Raw genomic sequence first — 23,347 nt, forward strand, 5'->3', positions numbered from 1 at the left:
AGATAACTAAAATTCTACTGCATGCGTGGTTCTTATCTCTTTCCTGAAAGTACTTATCCTAGGAAAACCATTTAAGTCAAATTACTTTAATAAATCTTTTTTTCCCACTTAGATTTGAGAACATTCAGCGTCATTGGGAACCCATTTCATGATGATCTGAATTAGTAGGAATATCTGTTTATGGCCAAACATTCTTGTGCTTCTAGAGGATCATAATTGTTTCTAGCACAGACTCACATTCTACCAGAAAAATTCCAAAGAAGGCATTAATTTTTATTTTATATCCAAAATCAAGTTTAAAGAAAAAGATATTTTCGATATTAGAGTGAACCCAATTTAGTTTTTCCTCCTATGCAGTTACCCAGGAGAAAACGTCAGTATTCATCATCAGTAGTGCCAGTTTAGTGCAAAAAATTCAGCAACGTGAAAATAGAAACAAATACATACAGAAATGTGAGTCTTTGTTCTGTAGATGTTTACTTCTCATGAGCTCTTTGTTTTAATTTATATCTTTCGCTTTTAAGGTAAATACAGGTACTTCTCCTTTGTTTTCCCCCCACTGAAATCCTGCTCCATCCTTCACAGCCTTACCTACTTGCTGAATCTTTCTCCAGTTCCATAAATCAGATTTCATTGTGTGTTTCTGAACTATTACAACATAATACTTGTGTATATATTTAACTACTATTTCACTGTGTCTTTTAATGTAGTTTATTTCTGAATTTTTTATCTTCCTTATTAGATCAAGAACCACTGGAAGAGAGAGTATCCATTAATCTTTAGTAGGCCTTCAGCAATTTACATGGAATCCTATGGAATTGAATTAAGCACTTCCACTTTTTTTAGGCTTAGTTTTTCTTCTGTAAAGTCCTTTGAACATTACTCTTTCCTGTCTCCTTTCTTGATGGAGCTTTGCCTCCGCCTAATGTATCACAGGAGACTCTCTGTGAGGCGGCTGGCAGAAGAGCTTATTAACTGTCTCCCTTGAGAGGCTGTACACAGGGCAGCCTGCCAGGAGGCCTCCACAGCCCCTTCACACGTGGAAGAGTTTGGTCACGTGTGCCCCACCTGACACACGACAAGCTCATGTCCTTTCAGGACACAGTCACTGCTCTATGCCTGGAAAACTGCTATAGCCGAGAGAATTCTGATCTCCAGACGGCATACCTGGACTTGAGACCAGTACTTCCCCTTTGTAGTATATTCTTGGGAAAGTCAATTAATGCTTAAAGTATTGTTAAGAGAATTCAATGAGATAATGCCTGTGCCAACACATGTAAACTATTAAATACATGCAAGACACTTTTAATATTAAACTCCTCAACCGAGGGTTTTACTTATTAGGGAAGATGAATATTTTTCCTGATTCTCACTGAAATCCCAAGTGTAGGGGGGCTAACTCCTTGTAATAAGATATTGCCAAACTAAATATATTTGCTGTACGTAGTAGAATGTCAGCAGTCCTATTCTATATGTTTGCCTAAGATAGATCAAGTTAAGCCAATTTAATCTGCTAAAAAAGTCATCCATCCTAGGAAATTTTGATACCTCTAAAATCTCTTATTCAATATGAGAAATCATCTTTTTATCATTGATTATTCATCATTGTAGAAATATGTCAGACTCATCACAAGTACTCACTTTGTATTTTTTTTATTCTAAATGGTAAGCAACATAGCTTTTCTGCTCTAAGCAAAAAGGGAGATAAATTTTCCTGATGCAGATATTTGAAGGTGGAATGATAGTGTGAACTCACACATGAGGATTTCTCTTAGTATTTTTGAAGAAATAATTTAGACATGGTATCCTGGCACACAAAACATAACCCTTACTTGAAACCTGAAGTTACACGAGAAATAACGTTCTTATTTCATTTTTTTTTTAAAAAAAGCTCTTTACGTATTTGAAAGCAGCTTTGATATCACCTCAGAATTATTCTTGTCGGATTATTAGAACAAGTTCACTTAACTTTTTTGTACTACATGTAACATGCCTTTTGTGTCTTCATCCAAATTCTTGCCGAAAATTTTGAAAATGAGAGGATTAAGTATGGAATTCCAAGTCATACTTGTTCACTTCCTGACAAATCTCCATCAAACCTTAAATCAAGATCCCATGGCTATCATTGTTCAACCTACAGATCCACTTGCTGTAATTCTGTCTAGCTCACTTCATCTCCATTTCTACCAAGTGATTACAATAATGAGTCAAATGACTTGCTGAAATCTTGTTGTATTTATGACCTTCCTCTGATCTATATTTTTTTGGTATTAAAAAAAATCTAGTAAGCTTTTTATTAAAGTATGTTTAGAAGTACTCTTCCATTGATCTCTTGCATTCCTACTCATCTTACTGGGTATGTCAAGAATGCAAGGCCCTGACTGATCTTTACCTAGGCCATTTCTCAGGGATGTGTTTGTTGTGAGCAGCTTCTAGGGATAAGGTAATGTCTCCCTCTCAGACAAAGAGCAGGCTTGCTTACTGCCTGCTATAAAACAGCAGCTTTCCCAAACTCATCGTTCCTCTCCTGAAACACATCCTGCTCTGTGTGCAGGTATCCATCTGGGCTTATCCACAACACCCCCATGCTGTGCTGTGAGTAATAAAGGTCTTCATCTCTGACCCATGAAAAAGTAACAGTCTAACTTATTAGCTTATAAATAGGGTGAAGTACTAGATCAAACAAAATATAACACAGAAGAGTACACAAATTATAGAGCTCAAATTATCACAAAGTATACACTTCCATGGTAACCATTTTCCTGACTTATAGATTAGTTTTGACTGTTCTTGAACTTTGTATAAATGGAATGAAACCTTTATCTCAGAGGGAGACACTACTGAACTATATACTTAAAAATAGTAAAGATGCTAAATTTTATGTATTTTTTTAACCATAATGAAAATGGTTTTTATTTTAAATTAAAGAAAAAGTCAATTCCTTGGCTTAACTCTTCACTTTTTTAAAAAAATTATTATATTGGAATAGAGTTGATTAACAATGTTGTGTTAGTTTCAGGTATACAGCAAAGTGATTCACTTATATATATATACATGTATCTATTCTTTTTCAAATTATTTTCCTATTTAGGTTATTACAGAGTAGCTGTTCACTTTTTTTTAATGTTTATTTTTTTAAATTTTATTTATTTTCCTTATTTTTTTGCCTGCATCGGGTCTTAGTTGCAGCACATGGGATCTTCATTGAGGCATGCGGGATCTTTCATTGTGGCACTCGGTCTCTTTGTTGCAGTACTTGGGCTTCTCTCTAGTCGTGGCGCATGGGCTCTGGAGCATGTGGGCTCTGTAGTTTGCAGTACGTAGGCTCTCTTGTTGAGGCGCTCAAGCTCAATAGTTGTGGCGTGCAGGCTTAGTTGCCCCACGGCATGTGGGATCTTAGTTCCCCAACCAGGGACTGAACCCATGTCCCCTGCATTGGAAAGTGGATTCTTTACCACTGGACCACCAGGGAAGTCCCTGTTCACTTTTTATAATGATGTATGTATGCCTCTCTCTCTCTGTCTCTCTCTTTCTTTCTCTTTATGGTTACTGCTTTCTAAGTTCTAAAACATCTTCACCTTTACCAAGATCACAAAGGTATTTCCTATGTTTCCTTCTCAGAGCTTTAAACTTTAGGTCTATAGATCACTTGAAATTAATTTTGTGTAGGTGTGAGGTAGAGATTGGGGTCTGTTTTTCCAAGACAGTTATCGAGTTCTTCCACTACCAGTTCTTTAAAATGGTATATGAATTCTTTACCAGAATTTCCTTTTCCCATTGAATTGCTTTGGTGTCTTATGTAGTATATGAATCGGCCATTAAGTAGGTGGGTTTATTTCTCGACTCTGTTCTGTTCCATTGATCTACTTGATTATTCTGAAGCCAAAACATACTCCCTTGACTGTAACTTTATAGTAATTCTTAAAATTGGGTAGTCTGTCTCTTCCCAATTGGTCCTTTTTTTCATCATTATTCTCTGTTCTAGATCTTCTGCATTTCCATGTAAAAATTTATAAGCAGCTTGTGAAATCAAACCAAAAAGCCTGCTTGGAACTTGGTTGGGATTGCACTTGATCAGTTTGGGGAGAATTGACTCTTAACACTCAATATTAATCTTCCAATCCATGGACTGGGTATATTGTTCCATTTAATTTGCACTTCTTTAATTTCTCAACAGTGTTTTGTAGTTGTCAGTGTAAAAGTGTAACACATCCCTGTCTAAAAGTATTTCTAAGTATTTTGGTTTTTGATGCTGTTATAAAGGATATTCTGATTTCAGACTATCCCCTCTTTATTCAGCCAGTGCAATTGAAGGTGAATTATAGACAATTAAGATAGCCCCAGGTGGATGAAATGATCAAGAGCTCCTTCAGAAATGAACGATCTCTTACAGAGAGAAGCACTACAGAAAGATACCTGTACTGAGACATGTGGTTCATCTAAAGAATCAAGTGTTATTGACAGTGAGCCAGGAAGTCAGAAGAGTTTCTGCTATACGCTACCTCAGATTTCTGATGAGCAATTTTAAAATGTGTATATTTTGTTCTCTGATGAGTGAGGAAGGCAGTTAGTACTTGACATGAAAGTAGAGACAGAAACAGTCAGTTAGACTTTGCATAAGTAGCAGACATTGGGTGGGGAGGGTAGAAGGAAATTTGTGATCTCAGTGTAAGTGTGTTTTATGTGTAAATATGATACAGGGGTGATCCAACATATGAAAATCCATAAATGTAAGATACCACATTAACAGAATAAACAACAGAAGTCACAGGATCATCTCAACTGATGCAAGAAAAATATTTGACAAAATTCAACACCTTTTCATGATAAAAACACTCAATAAACTAGGAATAAAAAAATTATTTCAACATGATAAAGATCATATGGAAAAAAGCTCAGGGCTAACATCATACTCTGTGGTGAAAAACTGAAAACTTGTTCCTCTAAGATCAGGAACAAGTTAAAGGTGCCCACTCTTACCACTTCTATTTAACATAGTACTGGAAATCCTATAACAGCACTCAAAAATCAGTTGTGTTATTATACAATAATAATGAACAATCCTAAAAGGAAATTAAGAAAATAATCCCATTCACAATAGCATCAAAAAGAATAAATTGTGTAGGAATAAACTTAACTGAGGAAGTGAAAGACTTGAAAGACTTGTACACTGAAATTATAAAACATTGCTGAAAGAAATTAAGACACACAAAAAATGGAAAGGCATCCTGTGTTTATGAATTGGAAGACTTAATATTGTTAAAATGTTCATACTACTCAATGCAATCTACAGATATGATACACTCCCTACAAAATCCCAATGGCATTTTTTTGCAGAAATAGAAAAAAAAATCCTAAACTTTACATGGGACATCAAAGGACCCAGTATAGCCAAACCATACTATTGAGAAAGAAGTAAAAATTTAGAGGCTTCACACTTCATGATTTCAAAGCCTATTACAAAGCTACAGTAATCAAAACAGTATGATACCAGCACAAAGACAGACAGATAGACCAGTGGGACCAAATAGAGATCCCAGAAGTAAACCCTAACATATACAGTCAAATGATCTTTGACAAGGGTGCCAAGACTACAGAATGGGAAAGGATAGTCTCTTCAATAAACGGTATTGGGAAAACTGTATATCCACTTGCAATTGAGTGAAGATGGACGCTTATCTTACACGTGTACAAAAGTTAACTGAAAATGGATTAAAGACCTAAATGTAAGATGTGAAACTATAAAACTCCTAGAAGAAATAATAGGGGAAAATGTAATGGCATTGAAATGGGCAGTGATTTCTTGGATATGACACCAAAAGCACAGGCAACAAAAGGAAAAATATACACACATAAAATGATACTACATCAAAGTTAAAATCTTCTGCACAGCAAAGGAAGCAGTCAACAGAGTCAAAAAGCAACCTACAGCACAGGGGAGAAAAAATTTGCAAATCATATCAGATAAGGGGTTAATATCCAGAATATATAAAGAATGCCTGTAACTCAATAACAAAACCCAAATATCTCAATTAAAAAATGGGCAAAGGACTTAAATATACATTTTTCTAAAGAGATAAACAAATAGCCAACAAGCATATGAAAAGATGCTCAGTATCACTAATCATCAGGAAAATGCAAATAAAAACCATAAAGAGATATTACCTCACACCCATTGGGATGGTCACTATCAAAAAACAAGACAAACAACCCAGAAAATAATGGGTGTTGGCAAGGATGTGGAGAATTTGAACGCCTTGTGCACTGTTGGTAAATTGGGACAGCCACTATGGAAAAGAGCATGGAGATTCTTCAAAAAATTAAAAATAGAACTCCAATAATGATCCACCAATTCAACTTCTCTATATATATCCAAAAGAATGTAACAGGATCTTGAAGAGATATTTGCACACCTACATGCATTGCAGCATTATTCACAATAGTCCAGAGGTGGAAACAACCTACATGTCCATCATTGGGTGACTGGATTAAGAAAATGTGCCATGTACATACAATGGAATATTCTTCAGCCTTAAAGAAAGAAGAAAATCCTGTCAAAATCTGCAACATGGATGAAACTTAATGACATTATGTTAGGTGAAATAAGCCAATCACAAAAAGACAAATACTGTATAATTCCACTTTATATGAGGTATCTAAACTTATCAAACTCATAGAGACAGAAAATAGGATGGTGATTGCCATGGGCTGTTTGGAGGGGGAAACAGAGTTGGTCATTAGGTACATAGAGTTTCAGTCATGCAAGATGAGAAGGTTCTAGAGCTCTGTTGTACAATATTGTGAATATAGTTAACAGTATTAGGGCTTCCCTGGTGGCGCAGTGGTTGAGAATCTGCTTGCCAATGCAGGGGACACGGGTTCGAGCCCTGGTCTGGGAAGATCCCACATGCCGTGGAGCAACTAGGCCCGTGAGCCACAACTACTGAGCCTGCGCGTCTGGAGCCTGTGCTCTGCAACAAGAGAGGCCGCGATAGTGAGAGGCCCGTGCACCGCGATGAAGAGTGGCCCCCGCTTGCCACAACTAGAGGAAGCCCTCGCACAGAAACGAAGACCCAACACAGTCATAAATAAATAAATAAATAAAACAAAAAGAACGGGAATTTCTAAAAAAAAAAAAAAAAAAAAAAAAAAACAGTATTATACTATACGCTTAAAATTACGAGGATAAATTTGAGGTTTTTTTCCACAACTTCCTAAAAAGTGAAAAAGGAGACTCTTTTTTTCTGATTTTTCCTTAATGCTGACATTCCAAACTCTTTGCTGCAATGTATTCTTTAAAAGTATATTTTAAAGTAATAATTTTTATTTTGATAGAAAGTTTCATAATTTGTGAATGTATTTCTGATCAAAACCTTTGCATAAATTCTGACCATATCCAACAAAAATGTGTAAATGTGAAGATATAAATATATGTTTCTAATTATTTTAGATAACAAGATTATGTAATAGGTCTTAATAAAGTAGTCACTGATATCATTGATTTGGGGAATCTAATGTCTCTAAAATATCTAGCCTATGATAAATTCAATTTCTAAAAATATTGCTAGCTTTTTTAAACATTTTTCCCTTATTAAATGTAAGCGTACTTTTGGATTTGTCTTTTTATCCCTCATCTCTTTAAAAATCTAAGGAAGCTTGAATTGATGCCTTTTTCTTTTTCTCTGCATTTTTCCTGTACTAGATAGAGATATCAAAATAAGCATTCCATTGAATTTTTTATTTAGAAAAAATGCCATTGTAGCATCTAAGTATTTAAAGGGTATTCCAGGAGCCAGCATCTTTATACACCATCTTCCTGTCCATTCTTTATATTTTATATCAAAGGCAGCTTTGAGGGGCATAAGAAGCCACAAATAGAAAAGTAAGTCGTTTGGCCCGAAAGCAGGGAGAGACGGACTGTGGAATTTCTTTGTCTTGATGGCAGACAGTGCGTTGTGGCTGGGGAGGATGGCGGGGGATTTGTGATCTCGCTCTATGTATGTTTTCGTGTGTAACTATGTGTGTCAGCCTTAGGACACAAAATTAATTGGTGAATCTGCCTTTTCAGCTTCCTTTTTTGAGCATTAAAAAATAGCACTATTGAGCCCTCATGCAAAAAACACACAGTGAAAAGTAAAATCTTGGTTCAAAGTAGCCAAAGCAATCATAAGAACCTTTGAATGAAAGGGACTACAGCTAGAATACTGGACTACAGCTGGAATACTGAGTAATATCTTAAAACAAGAGTCAGCAAACTTTTTCTATAAAGGGCCAGATAGTAAAATGTTTAGGCATCAGTCTCTTGTCACAACTCTGGCATCATAGCTTGAAAGCATCTGTAGATAGTATGTAAAGGAACGAGTGTGGTGGTTTTCCAATAAAACTTTATTTACAAAAACAGGCAGTGGGCTGACTTTGGCCTCTAGGCCATAGTTTGCAGACACTTGCCTTAGAATTTCAATTATATCACCAAAATCACCACCTTAAGAATAAAAGGTCAATTCAGTTCCCTCCCCCACAATATGAAAAAGCTGATTATCTCCAGAATACTTTCTGGAAACTGACATTCTGATGGTTTGTGAAAGTTGACTCTGGTATCTGTCCTGGCAGATCACATAATGTCTAGCAATATTGTAGCTGGTGCCCCTTGAACCAGCAAGTTAAAAATACTGTGAAATGCACTCTTTTATTTCATAGAACTGTTATCATGACCCTTAGGGAGTTATGTTCTCGGAGATCATCTACAAAGGAGAAATGCAAAAGGTCCCGGTACTCTGCAGTGCTGGCAGAGCATGGCTATTAGGAAACCTCATCTGAAAAGACTAATGTCATGTATTAAACTAAACTGGGAAAACCACACACTCAGCTCCGCCTTTGGCCCAGCCGAACTACGTTACTTAGGTAGCAAGCTGTTCATAAGGTGCATCTTTAAAAAGAACATGATGGTATCAGAAAAGCCAGTATATTCTTGGAGTCACTTTCAGTTTTTCAGTGTTTCATGTTTCTCATCTTTCCCCACAGACTGACCCATGTCTAGCTTTAGTACAGAGTCTTTTCAGATCTAATGCTTTTGTCTTTTTTTGGTGGGGGGGGGAGGCAGATAATTCTTAGTATAAGCCCTCATCACCTCGATTAACAACTCACACGTTCTCCCAGCTAATCTCTCTTTCTGTGAAATCCATCTCTCCTAAGTATAACCTACATGTACCGGTCAGTATTCTCTGCTTCAGTGTTTGATGAATCCTTTCTTCTTCAAGAACTTGTTTTGGCTTACCTCCTATTATATAAAACCTATTCTGTGTCTCATTGGGTAAAAGTTGAATCAGCATTCATTGTTTATGATTATCATATAGATTTTTTCCCCTTATTTTTGATGGGCTGGCTAACAGTCAAAACTCTATTGACTTAAACAAAGGTTTATTTTTGTTTTAAATAAGAACTCTGAACAATGACATAAATGGAGCCCCCATAATAGCTCTCTATAATTTAATAGTTGCTTTGATTACGATCCTATTTTAAATGTATAAGTGAATACAACTAAACCAAACTTCTCAGGAATAAATTGATATCCCAAAAAACAAGGGTAATGAATTATACATTTTATATATCACTAGGGACTAATATCTCTTAGTTTAATAACCTTTGAAGTTGTTTGAAGATAAATTAAGATCTCTACATGATTCAATGACAAGAAGTCATTAGTGGTATGGCCCTGATGATCCCTTTTCTCAAATGACAAATTGATAAATTAGTATTCTTGTTTACATAATAACCTCTCCGAGTTTGTTTAATATGATCAGTTCCTCAGAGTCCCATTAATACTGAAAGAACAGGTAGGATCAGATTTTCACAGCACAGAGTAAGAAATCTTGGAGGAAGAGCTGCTGAGAATAAAATGGTCTTTTATCCTCTTACTAAAAGTTGGCTGCAAACAAAATAAAGCACTTCTATTTATTATTTCCTAATTGTTCCAGACATTTATATATATATGTGTGTATATATATATACACACACACACATATATATATATATATAATCTTTTTAATTCTCAAGGTCTTCTAATATAGATACTACTTTATCCATAAGGAATCGTTGAGTGCTAATACGGGAGATATATCAAAAAACTTACAGAGCTTGTATTCGTTCACTTAATTGGAAAATCTAGAGGGAAATCACTCTTGAGGCAGTATGTGATCCAGTGGATCAAACATGTCACCAAAAAGTATTCTTTTTCCTTTACTCTTTCTGCTTTCCATGGTGATAACTTCATCCCAAGGCTGCCAGTCTCTGTGGTGCTACATGCTGTCCTGTACACTTCCACTTGCAGAGAATACTTCTTTCCTGGTACTTCTCTCAAAAAAAAAAAAAAAGTTTATTTCACCCTTTAAAGTATCTCCTTGTATCTCAGTGACCTAAATTAAACTATGTGCCTATCCCCGAGCCAGTCACTGGGAAATGGACTCCATTGATTGGGGTAAGCAAATCTAGGATCACCTTTATTGTTGAGGTGAGGTAAATACTTTCCAAAATGGGAGAAGGGCAGTCTCCTAAAGGAAATTGAGGTGAATGAGGGAAAATTGATGTGCGACAAACAACCAGTCCCTGCTACCACTCTTCCTTATTTTATATGCAAAATAACTTCAACAAAAATAATGATAAGTTGTAGTGTTTATTGTGTGTACCATGTGCTAGGCATATGCTTAGTGCTTTAGATACATTTTAGTCTTCAAAACCATCTTGAGAAATAAAAGGAATTAATCCTTATGTTTTAAAGAAGTTTAGAGAGATTGAACAACTTACCCCAGGTCACATAGCTAATCATGTAACCAAAAGTGGGGTCCGCCTGCTCGCCGCTCAAAAGCCAATAAAGAGGCCAGGTTGGGGGAAAGGAAAGTTTGCTTTATCTTGGATGCCAGCAACCAAGGTGGACACCTGTCCAAAGACCGACTTCCCCCACCCGCCGCCCCGACAATCAGGGGGCAAGAGCTTTTATAGACAGAGGGAGGGGGCTACATGCAGAAGCAATACAGTCAGCTCTGACCGTCGTCCTGAAATTGGTCATCGGTCGTCTGACAGTGTCATCTTGATTGTCCTAGGTACAGTTAATCTTCAGTTCCAGGTTCGGTTTGTTTCCATTTCTTTGAGGCCAATTCTCGGAATTGCGGCAGCCTATGTCATGGCCACAGCCTAGCCATCATGTAGTTAACTTCTTCCACCTGGTGGCGGTTTCAGTATCTATAAGACGGCTCACAGGATACGGCTCAGAATATTATCTATAGCCCTTAAGGAGGAACTAAAGGTCCTCAACTATGCTTAATGACTAAACTATCATTATTTGGTCTCCTTTGACTGTTTCCTCTGTTTCTGCATTTTCTCACTTCTCTGATTAAACTTATTCTTTAGCTAAAGTTTTTCCACAGACAAAAGGCAGGCTGAGGACATGGGGTGAGGGGGGCTGGGCAAGGACCATAGGGCCTGCTCCGTTTCAGTCAGACCTAGATCAGCACGACTTCAATATCCATGTTCCTTTCACCATGTAATGCTGTCTCGTGAGTAAACTAAAAGTTGGCTATAAAAACATGCTAAGAATTGTCTTAGAAATTGATCACTGGTGAAGAATTCTAGAAAATAATCCATCCTGTCTTGGTTTAATGTGCCATACAGAAATAAGCTTTGGTAAGACAGCTACAAAGGGGGAGTTATTATCTTGTTTTACCCAGTTATGAACACCACCATCTTATTGCAGTGGTCAGGTAGGGTACTCTAGCTACACACATACACACATACATATACAAACATGTATACACATGTGCTGCATATATGATTCTTGTATGTATCACACATTCTAAGAGAGGTTCTTTAAACTTCCACAGTGAAAATGGCAAAAGAATGAGTTCAAAGAAACAGACACTATCTTCTACAGTAACCTCACAGTGAATACTAAAGATCGTATCATCTGATGTCAGTCTCCAGTTCTTCTTCACTAAATGATAATAATCAAGTACAGTCCCCACGGAAATGTTTCTGGCCCAGTCTGAATTATTTTCTTGGTATCCTAGCTTTAGTCTCATAGTCTGTCCTTTGGAGAGTTTACTTTTTGCTTCAGGGTCCTTAATGCCTACACTTGCCCAAGGCTTAGGCTTTCCGTACTGAATCCTAGCTATTTAATTTTTTTCCTGAAGACCTTGCTTCTCGACAGTGTTCTGCAGTTAGCTGACTAGGGCTGTGGAATGGTGCAGCTCTGCTACTTTACTAAAGATCACTGTGTCTGTGGCATGAATAACTATAAATTGGAAATAAATTAAAATTTACTTTAATGATTTAGTGATTTTTAAGCAAGGAATTTCTCGAAGGTAGAAATAGTCTTGGATTAACTAAGGGACAATCAGATACCCTTTGTCTGTATCTTTGGCTGTGTCACAGTATTCTGAAATAGCTGTATCTAACTCTACCTTCCTAGTACTTTATCTTTATTGACTTAGCATCACTTTTCAGCCAATTTTTAATTCTATTTAAGTGTTGTCTTCTCTTTGTTTATTAATCTAGTGTGCATTTATTGGTTTACAGTCTTATCTATTAAGGATTGCTTCTTTGCAAATTATTTTTGTAAATGATGCAGTTTGTAAGACAGTGGTGTTACAGAAGCATCCATCAAGATGAGCTCAGAGTCTTAAATGTACTAAGTTTTATTGTTGGAATCTAAAGAATTTTATGGCATCTGTCAGGTGCCATTGATAAGAGATGTACTGTCATCCTTTTCTAAACATTATTTTAACATTTAACAAGTACTTGAAAAGCATAGTTCTAACCATTGGAGAAAAACTAAGGAAGAAATGTTTAAAATTAATAAAAAATTTCTTGAGTAGCTTGTCTTCATGCTTATTGAGGTATTATTACATGCTAGACAGCCTGTGGTGGGCACTGAAATTAGCATACTGAACAACAGAAGCGCAATTCTCTTCACAGGGTTTACAGGCTGGGCCGGGGATTGGGGTATGAAGAGGATTATGTGAAAGACTAATTTAAAAAGAGCAGGAGGCAGAAGGAAAAGTGCTGAATGTGAGCTAGTTTTGGAAAGAAATAATATTAGGATTCCGCAGAACACTGGGGTTATGTCATATGCTGCTTTAATCAAATTGCAGAAAAGATTTTTTCATTTGAAAGTTATTCCATAGCTTAGAAAAAATGCTATGTGGTTTCAAGACCAGAAGGGTGCACTTTTTCTAAACTAGGCCAATGTATATCTAACAAAATAATTAATATATGTGAATATTGGTCCAGGAAGTAACTTGAACTAAATATTGATTTCAAGTCCATTTTAATAGACATTTTTTGTACCTATTAAAGTTGAGAAATTAGTGGTAATTTTGCTGTTTACTGTTGCATTTAGGTGTTTTTGTTTTTGTTTCCGAAAATTAAGTCAAGCTTGATAGAAGCTATTTCAGTAATGTTCATAGTAATAAATTTGATATTCTCTTTAAAAGAACAGAAAAAAAAGTAAATTATCTGACACCATTAAGATTATTTTTAAAACATATAGCTTAGTGATTTTGCAAATACTCCACCTAAATTTGTGTCATACTGATTTGTGAATAGGAGAAGAGATTAGAAAAAGAGAACTTTCTAAGGAGAGTTAGGTGTTTATTTTCTAGGTATTCTCATTAAAGAAAAAGCCATTAAGTCTTCATCTCTAGAGTTGTTCTATTTAAGGAGGCCTAGGTCCCTGGTGAAGAGGATCAAACGCATCAGGAAATGACAATTAAAATGTTAATCCCTCTTGCAAAATTCTGGCTTAATATCGGAGGGCCTAATAGAAAGAGAAAGTAGGGATGAGTGTTTTTAGAGAACGTTCATTCTAATATACTTTAACTTGGTTTTCTTTTGTTTTGTTTAATAATGCAATACATTACACTATACATTAACAAGGAAATTGTTTAATGCCATGCTGTTAGTGAATGCACAGTGTAAGGCTACCCTATTTAACATGGTTGTCACTGGCCATATGTGGCTCCTGGGCTCTTGAATTTTTGAAATGTATCTAGTGCTTCTAAAAAACTGAATTTTGAATTTCATTTAATTTTAATTGATTTAAATTTTAAAATTTAATTTAATTTCCAATAACATGATTCAGTTATTAGAAAAGGTTAAGTATGTTTGGAACAACCTAGGTATGTGAGTCTACTTTTTTAACCGTAAATTTGATGAAATCTAAATACAGATCAAATACTTCAGATGGAAATGTGCATCTAAATTGGGATGTCCCATACATGTAAAATACACACATATTTTAAAGACTTAGGATGATAAAATGTAAAATATGTCCACAATAATTTTGTAATGATACATGTTGATTTAATAATATTTTATATATATTGGGCTAAAGAAAAAACATACTATTTCAGTCACTTTCACCTTTTTATTGTTGTTACTTTTTAAAATGTGGCTACCGGTATATTTAAAATTACTATGTGGCTTGCATTACATTTTTTTTGGACCATGCCGTTTTATGGAGTTTCTCTAAGTCATCACTGGAATTCATTTGATGCACAAAAATGCAATCTGACTCAGCAACTAAATCTTATCAAAATCATAGCCTTCTTTTTTTTTTTCCTGTCTGACTCTACTATTAGTGATGGTGTTGTTAATAATCTCAATTTTTTAAGCAGTCCCTGAATCTGATAACTAATTCGATATCATTACTTTTTTAACTCATAATAATTGTAATCTTTTATTTGGTATTAGAGAAAATAAAATTTCTTAAAAAATTTTATCCAGGCAGATTGGTGAGAAATTGTGACAGCGGAAGAAGTATGACTTTGAATATTACTATGTGTTGGGTAATATACAGTGTGAAGCACTTAAAGTACTTAAACTGCATCTAAGAAAATTCATGGTGTCTGCTTTCTAATAAGATGTGTTCTTTTCATATTTTCTTTTATCCTCACCTTAAATGAAATGAGCAAAAGGTATGGTTAAATGTGTAATGCTTTTTGTTCTGTCAGGTATCTCTAATAGGTGATAAATATGACTTTCATCATGATCTTGTCTCATTGTTCATCTTTCAATTCTTCTAGGAGGTGATTTCCTCTCCTTTCTGAGAAAGAAGAAGGATGAAATAAAACTCAAACAATTAGTGAAATTTTCATTAGATGCTGCTTCTGGTATGGCCTATCTTGAGAGTAAAAACTGTATACACAGGTAAGGAGAATATTTTTTAAACATTTTCCAGTTTTATTAATAGGGTATTAGAAAACTGATATACTTGCTATCATAAAGCAGTGAATTTCTTTCACAAAACATGTATTTTCTTGTTGGTTTTCATATTTTGTGTGAAAGCATTCTTTGACAGTTGCTTACTTAGTTTACAGAAACACTTGTTTTCTGTCTTCCTGAGGTAAGTATACCTCATTAGACAATGACTTACTAATTAAAATTTGTTTTATTATAATCATGAATAGCATAGTGATAAGATGTACCACAAGTTAGTCGTATAAGCAGCTACAAACTTATAGCCAAATAAGATTGTTTCATGTGTTACTTATTCTCCTTTTTCAAAGAAATTACTTATAAAGTTACAGAAAATCCTACTGGTAAAACAATTCATGACAGTGAATTTGGCCAAGGGTAAAAGATTTGAGCACACTAGTTATTTCGAAGGAGATTTTAGCAAACTTTCTCTAATTATATCAAGACCAGCAACTTGGTTTTAATGCTTTATAGATTGTGGTTTTAGCTGCTTGTAGCTGAAAGTAATCTTCTTTTGCTAAGTGTGAATACAAATTAAGATCTCTTGCAGAATTCATGTCAGATCCTAAATATGGCTAAGTGTATATAAGCAAAATAAAGTGGGGGATTTGATGTAGTTTTTATTTGCTTGAAACAGCACATGTACTGTTTAACGTGGGGAGGGTTCATTGTCAGATTGAACCATTGTGAACTTGAAGCTGGTTGGTTATAGAGGTATATTTTTCTCTCATGTGTTTCATTATGCAGCCTTTGACTTCATCTTCTTGTGAGGTTGTACAACATAGAATTGCAGCAGAACAAAGTTATATGCACCTGAAATATACATTTATTTGACCTCAATGAATATTTTTTACTTAATTCCCCCCTCCAAATTTTGCTTAGTGTTCAGTTTTATTCTGAAACTAAAATTATGGCTTATGTTTCAAATATGGTTCAACAGTCACATGTGTTTTAAAATACATTTCAACAAGGATACTATTTTTCTGGAAATTAAAACAACTAAAACTAAGCTACTATCATATTCCTGTTTTACTTTCTATGAATATAGACTATATTTACTTTCAATGAATGTAGATCAAATCACATTGTAATAGATATTTGTGAAGACTAAAAAAATTGATTTTGGACAAGAATTGCATTATCACTAATTTCATTACTTCATGTTAAAAATAACAATTAAGGATTTTGCCCTTTATTTAGAGAAAACCTATAATTTTGATTGCTCAGGTGTTAAAGCTACTTTGGGTATCACATTCTCTACTGCAGTTTTTATCGTGTCTCAGATTTTTTTTTAAACTCTTAGACTATTTATGGCTTTAAGCCATAATAAATACACATTCTTGAAACTGTTTTAATGTCAGTTACCAATAACAGTCTTTAATTTCTGGTGTGTTGTGGTTGAGGGAACTGTTGTTTCAATTTCTTGCTGCCTTAGTGATTGCTTTTCTTGCAAATGGATGATTGTATTTTTTTAAGTGCCTCTATCATGAGAATTGAAACCATTCTAAATTGCCGATGGCAGTTAGCTTTCAAAAATTTATCCCACTTACAGAATCATAACATTATCTGCTGTAATTTTATTTTCCCATTTTGGTTTTTAAGAATTTTCATGCATTTCGAAATGTTTGAAAGTCAACCCGCGCTTGACCACATATCCTAGAAGGTTGTACATAGTCCTGTACTATTTGCCTGGGGGTAAGGTTCCTGATTGAACATCTTGAACAATGTTGCTGAGAGCAGGTTTGACAAATAGGTTTCAGTGCCGACTTTCAGTGATTGGTAGTGGCTGTCTGTGTTGTGCATTGAGAAGGATTCCAGGATCAGTGACAAAGAGTCCAGTGATCGATTAGTCACATCTGTCAGGGTGCTGATAAGCATTAACACAAAAACTCCAAATTTGTCATCTGTCACATAGAATATTTTCTTTTTGTCTTTATTTTCATAAATACATTTTTGATATGATTTTCCTTACTAGGTATATTATAACAACAATATAATATTTTTCTATAATCACTTCCACTGATACCTTCTAAACTATATGCTATTCTTATTTCTCTTGTTAATCATGATTACTGGATGAATTTCATGATATCTCTAGCCAGTGATCTTTTTGTTCCTCTTCAGTCTTAACGTAAATGTTCTTTTGGATGAATTCAATTTTTTTCTCTTCCTTTTTGGTACCTCACCAATACATGACTCTATATTGAGAAAGTAAATCATTCTTTGTGTTGAATTTTTTATGGAATGACTTGTGCTACAGAACTGTGTTCCTCTGTGTCATTCTGTGGAACTATTTCTGTGGTAGCAGTAGTAATTGCAGTGGAGTTTTAATTGATTTATATTTAATAGATATACTCAAGGCATGTTATACGTTTTTTTCTCCTAAGAAATATCATATATATATTTATGTAGTGTAAATATAACAAATATATAAATACTATATATGTATATAGTATACACTACAGTGAAAAGTATTTTTCCTCATTGGAAAAATTTCTAGTAAGGTATTTCAAAATTTAATTAAAGTTTCTAAAATGTGATTAAAAGTTTCCTTTCATTTTTCAAGTAATGAAGAAATGCCCCAAGCCCCATTCTTGACATCCCAAAATATATGTATGTCTATGAATTCTAAAGTCTTTGTCCTACAAATCAAAGCAAAAAAAATTAAATATGCTTTAAATTTTATATGAACTTATACATTTTATCCTGTTAGAGGTCACTGGAATTCAGAACTTGAAAATACTTCTAATTGAATCTCTCCAGAATATTATCTTAACTTTTGGGGGACGCATTCTCTTTCTTTAGCTTTGTTGTATTGTTTTGATTACTATGAGAAGAGCAGAGCAATGTTTCATTAAAGATAAACAAGTATGACAGCTATAAAATGGAAACAAATAATTGCATAAAGAAATGGCATGCTTTTTTGGAAAGTGTTCTTGTTGTAATTTCCATTTCACTTCCAGGAGTGTTCTCTTGATACACTAAGTTTCTAACTGAAACTATTTCTGCTTATAATTTGAGAGTGTTGGATATTTTGTGTTTCAATTTAGTTGTAATCAACCCTGTTTTCTTTATAATTATTCTATAAGCCAATGTGAAATTTTCTTTCCTACTTGTACTTCATACAAATATTTGAAGTACACTGATAAACTTTGCAGGGGTGTGTTTACTTACAGGTGGCATGTTATTAGATCGCTAGGTGTCACTCTGGAAAAAGTATTAAACCTGATGATTCTTGATGTTAAGTGGATTGAGGTTTGACATTATATTAGATTTAAATGGTAACGGTGTTTATAGTTTTATTGCTGATGAGTTCTACTGCAAGATTTATTTTTATTTGGGTTCATTTTTAAAAATTGGTTTTGTGCCATGTATTTTATTTGTCCATGGAAAGTAAAGGGAGGATAAACTCTTGATTGCCATGTATTTGAGTTAAAGACCATAATCTGTTGGGAGTCTTGGAAGCATTTCTTCATTTCATGATATTGTATGTCATTGTCAATGCCAGAAAAAGTATCTTGGGAGAGGTACTATAGAATATGATTTCTGTTTCTATTTTAACTCTTGTACTGATTCCTCTTCATTTTTGATTACTCTACCACAATGATGTTTCTTTGTTATGGAGTAAGATTAATAACTCTACAAATGAAAATATATAAGACTGCAAATATTTTATTGTTTGCTAAATGTTTTGCTTATCCATTGAGAACAATGATATTTCTGGCACTTCAGAAACATGAACATTAGCTTATTCTTTGCCAGGATGATAGCAATATGAGAATCATGATCCCTGCCTTCAGATGGATGTAACAGAAAATAATAATAATGCAAAGAGATTATCAGTTTAGTGACAATGTGTACAAGATACCATGGGAGTAATATCAAGAGGGTCTAATATGACCTGTCAGTATGGGAGCTATGGTGGGGAGTAATCAGGGAAAGTTTTGCAGATGATACTGTTTGAGTGAGACTTGAGTGTATCATTGAATAGAAGGGGAAAGAATTTTCTAGCTGAAGCAAAGTTGAAAGCAAAGTTACGTTTTTCATGAGAAAGCATGACAATCATGGAACTACAAAGAGTATAATACTATCAAAATGGGAAGACCAAGGAACATTGGGCTGAGCCAGATAAACAGGGTCTTTCTTTCCAAGGGCCGTGTATACCCTTTAATTTGGCTAAACTTGGGAATATCTAGCCATACATTCAGATAATTTTAAGACAGTTAAAAGTCTGTGGTTTTTAACTGGAAAAGGAAAGTAATTTGAACAAAATTTACAGAATCTTGAAAAATGTATAATCTTGTGAAAAGGTGTAGGTATGGGACCAATTTTATTTTTAAGTTTCATTGGAAAAACAATTTAAGAAAGCTAAGATTGCCCAGAAAGGAACAATATTACATTTCACTTAGATATGTTCCAGAAGAAGATTATTTCATCCAGTGATTTCTGATAAGACTTAGGCATGTGTACTTTTTAAGATAAATGTAAGATGTAGCTTCTGTCTTATTTTTGTTGTTTGTGATTTCATATTTTATGAAGCTAAAGATTTGGTATGATATTGATCATTTACATTTTTCCCTTGAAAATGGAAACTCTCTTGAGAGTTTTCTTTATTTTTTAAATGCAACTGACTAGCATCTGAGTTCTTCCTAAACTTTGAATGTAGTGGAAAAGTATTCTTGTGCTTAATGTATCTGCATATTTTCTTCAGTGTTTTTGAACGCTTCATCTTTTCTGTGTCTTATGATCCGCCATATATTTAATAAAAGGGATCTTAAGATCAGTTTACAGATTAAGTAATTGAGGCCGAGAAAGATTAAACGAAGGTCACCTAGAGAATTAGTGGCAGGGCCACTGTTAGTTCTTGGATGTGCTGACTTCATTATGACACATTCCCATTCCAGTGTTTTGTTCTGTCTCATCAAGTATTCGTGAACCTAACAGCTGACATTTATTGATTACTTACTGAGTACCAGGCATTATGCTAATTAAGTGCTTTTGATTCAATATATGAGAAATTAAGCTTCAGGAGGGCAATAATTTTTACCTATATTGTTTACTTTTGGATTCCAAAAGCCTGAAACAGTGCCTGGCACTTAAAGGTGAATGAGTGAATCCACAAGGCAACAGTAGGTACTATTGTTGGGCCTGTTGTAACATGAGGAGACTTATGGTTAGGGAGGTTGAGCATCTTGCCCAAGATCATTTTAAAAGAAAGTGGCAGATCCAGGATGTGGATCCTGGCACTCTGGTTTGAGAGCCCCACTCTGTATCACTACACTGGACTCAGCTGCTTTCCATAAGACATGCATCTTCTGACCAATTAGAAGATTCAGGGCAGAAGGCCAGGTGGTGTTTGGTGTGATGGCTCAGCTTATAATCAACATCTGGACTCTTTATGGTCATGAGTAAAAACAGAAGAGGATGCTGAAGCTTGTGAAATATAATTTTAGAAAGACATACCAAGGTGTTTTCTGTTGTTTTTTAATGAACAGTTGCTGAAATGCAGCAGTATTTTGTTATTGCTTCTCCATTTAATTAGAGCTTGAAAATTTTTTTCATTTTTTTGTACACTATTGTTTAGATACCCCCTTCTGCTTTATCTGTTAATTAAAAACACAGGATTAGCATAGAAATGTGATAATCTCAGTTAGTTGACTAAGCATTTATGACTGGTTTTCTTGTTCTAACATTTGATTATAATTTTGAATATATTAAGCTGTACTTTTATTTTTAGCTTCTAAACCAATTTTGCTACAGTACAAAGAGGACTGTAATTTTAAATGTCTCAAAAATATATGGTCCTCCTCTAGTTTAACCTTTTTTTTTTTTCCTAGAGCAGTTTGGTATTCACAGGAACACCTTCCTAAAAATTATTTATCCTGCTACTTTATTCAGTGTCAGAATTTCCTATCGCTAGTTTCATTCATTTTAATTAAAGGATTTTTTCCTAAAGTCACATGTATGTTTCCAGGAATGAAAAAGGAGGCCTTCTCTTATCCTGGAATCAATTAACATGTTGGCTTGAGTTAATGTACCAGAGTATCTAACTGCCTTCTTAGAAAACAGAAATGATGGATTTGGGGTAAAGGGTCAGAGAACGGATGAGTTTTGATTTATGGTTACTGGTAGGAAAGATGCAGCATATGTAGGATACTGTTCAGGAATTCAGCTCAGTCCAGTAAACGGAATGAAAGTCCTTGAGAGTGAAAAGAGAGGGGAAGAAGGGAATAGGAGTACATGAGCACTGTTTCATGGCTTAGCGAGGGCTAACCTTGTCTTATGTTACATAGAAATGATGCAGGAAAATTGGCCTATACCTCATTCTCTATTATTTCTGACTTTTATTCACTTAATTACATTAAGTACATTTCTGGTTCAGAATGTCAAAAGTGATCTTTTACATTAAACAAACACAAATGGTTGGTTTACCATTTTCTCTTAGGGCCTATTTGATTACAAATAACAGAAATTGCTTAAGCTAATTTAAGCAATAGGAAATTTATTAGAAGGAAATAGAGTTATCTCACAGAACTCAAAAGACAGGAAGTTCAGCCAGCTCTGGGAGTCATTATAATTAGGAACTGGGAAGCAGTCAGGAACCAAAGCAGCATCTCTTTCTGTTTACCCTCTGTGTTCACTTGGTCTTTCATTATTTCTTCTTGCTATGTTGCTACTTCATTTCCCTCTTGCTCTGAAGACTACATTCCTCTGCCCCGATGTGCAAAGGTCCCTCAAGTGACACTCGAGTCACAACCTTCCAAGCCCCTCATCTGCAGATAATTAATTACTCTTTGAGGTCTCATTTCAAATTCTTGGCAGAAAGAATTGATTGGCCCAGTTTATATTAGGTGTCTACCCCTGTTTTAATCAATAACATGGCTAGACAAGGGAAAAGTAAGCAGGATGACTGTTACATAGATTTACAGGAGCCGGTTACTGTGTGTGAGGGGATAATTCTCAGAGGGTGGGACACATACTGAGCAGGCTCCCTAAAGGATGGCCACCACGCATTCATTGAATGATTCCTATTGGGCAAGCACATTCATTATCTTATTTAGTCTTCATATTTCTATGACCATTTCTCTCTCTTTCACACTAGAAAAAAATTGAGCCATCAAAATAAGTAACTTGTCCAATGTCATACAGCTGGTGAGTGGAAGACCCAAGTCTAGATCAAGTGAACGACAAAGCCTGTGAAACGAAGCAAAACACTTAAACTATGTGTTAGATATACTTTTCAGTTTCTTCCCTTTTGTGAATATAAGCAGCCATGTGGACATCTCTTGTATGAAGCAAATCTTAAAACCATTTAATAAATGCCGATTTAGAGAAAGCCTCATTGTAGAGATAAGAGAGTGCTTTACAAGTCTTAACTCCATATTTTCCTGGGATGATTCATCCCCACCCAGTTCCTTGGTGAAGGGCTGGTGGGTTTACTCTTTCCTGCAGGTGGTCGTGCAGTCTCCTTGAATCCTAGCTCACACCACATCCATACGACAGAGAGGAGATTAAGGCCAGAACCGTGGAGTTGGGTTCATGATTACCGCAGGGATTTGGGTAACCATTGGTTGAATTCAAGTTCTAAAGTAAAACCTGATTTAAGCTAGAGTAGGTAGCTTTTCCTAATAAGTCTCGGTCAAATAGAAATTCTGGCTTCTGAAGAATCCATTAGAACACGGATGACATAGAAACAAGCTTAACCTTCTTGCTTGCTTTTTTTGTTTTTTATGTTTGTTTCCTACCCTCTGGCCGCCGAGGCAGGATCAGAGCAATCAACATGGAACTAGAGAACTCAAGCCTGAGCCATTTACTGGGCATTGACTCACCTCACTAATATTGAGAATCACTAGGGGTTTTGTCCAATTATTATCCTTAAATATGTTTTTTATTTGATGAAATTTAAAAGCACAATGAGAAGGCCTTTTCATTCCCAGGTTTCCCTTTTCAAGTGTCTCTGTGCCAGTCAGACTGTCTGCCTCTGCACTGCCAGCTCTAAGAGCCTGGAAGCCTAGCATTTGCAGAGCCATTTAACAGCTTCAGCATGGTGGTTAAGCCCACAGAGTTGACACCGGAATGCTCTGTGTTTGAATCCTGGCCC

The 23,347-nt window shown here is 35.1% G+C and overlaps 1 protein-coding gene across 7 annotated transcripts in view; it reads left to right on the plus strand.

Moving 5' to 3' along the window:
• FER (FER tyrosine kinase) overlaps positions 1-23,347 on the plus strand; it is a 462,877-nt gene that overhangs the window by 341,811 nt on the left and 97,719 nt on the right. For all 7 annotated transcript variants that reach the window (XM_059916864.1, XM_059916866.1, XM_059916867.1 and 4 more), the window contains one exon: positions 15,075-15,198. In XM_059916864.1, the coding sequence (XP_059772847.1) occupies positions 15,075-15,198 (124 nt within the window). The remainder of the gene's footprint in view (positions 1-15,074; positions 15,199-23,347) is intronic.

Source organism: Balaenoptera ricei, chromosome 3, assembly GCF_028023285.1.
Source record: "Balaenoptera ricei isolate mBalRic1 chromosome 3, mBalRic1.hap2, whole genome shotgun sequence".
NCBI lineage: Eukaryota > Metazoa > Chordata > Mammalia > Artiodactyla > Balaenopteridae > Balaenoptera > Balaenoptera ricei.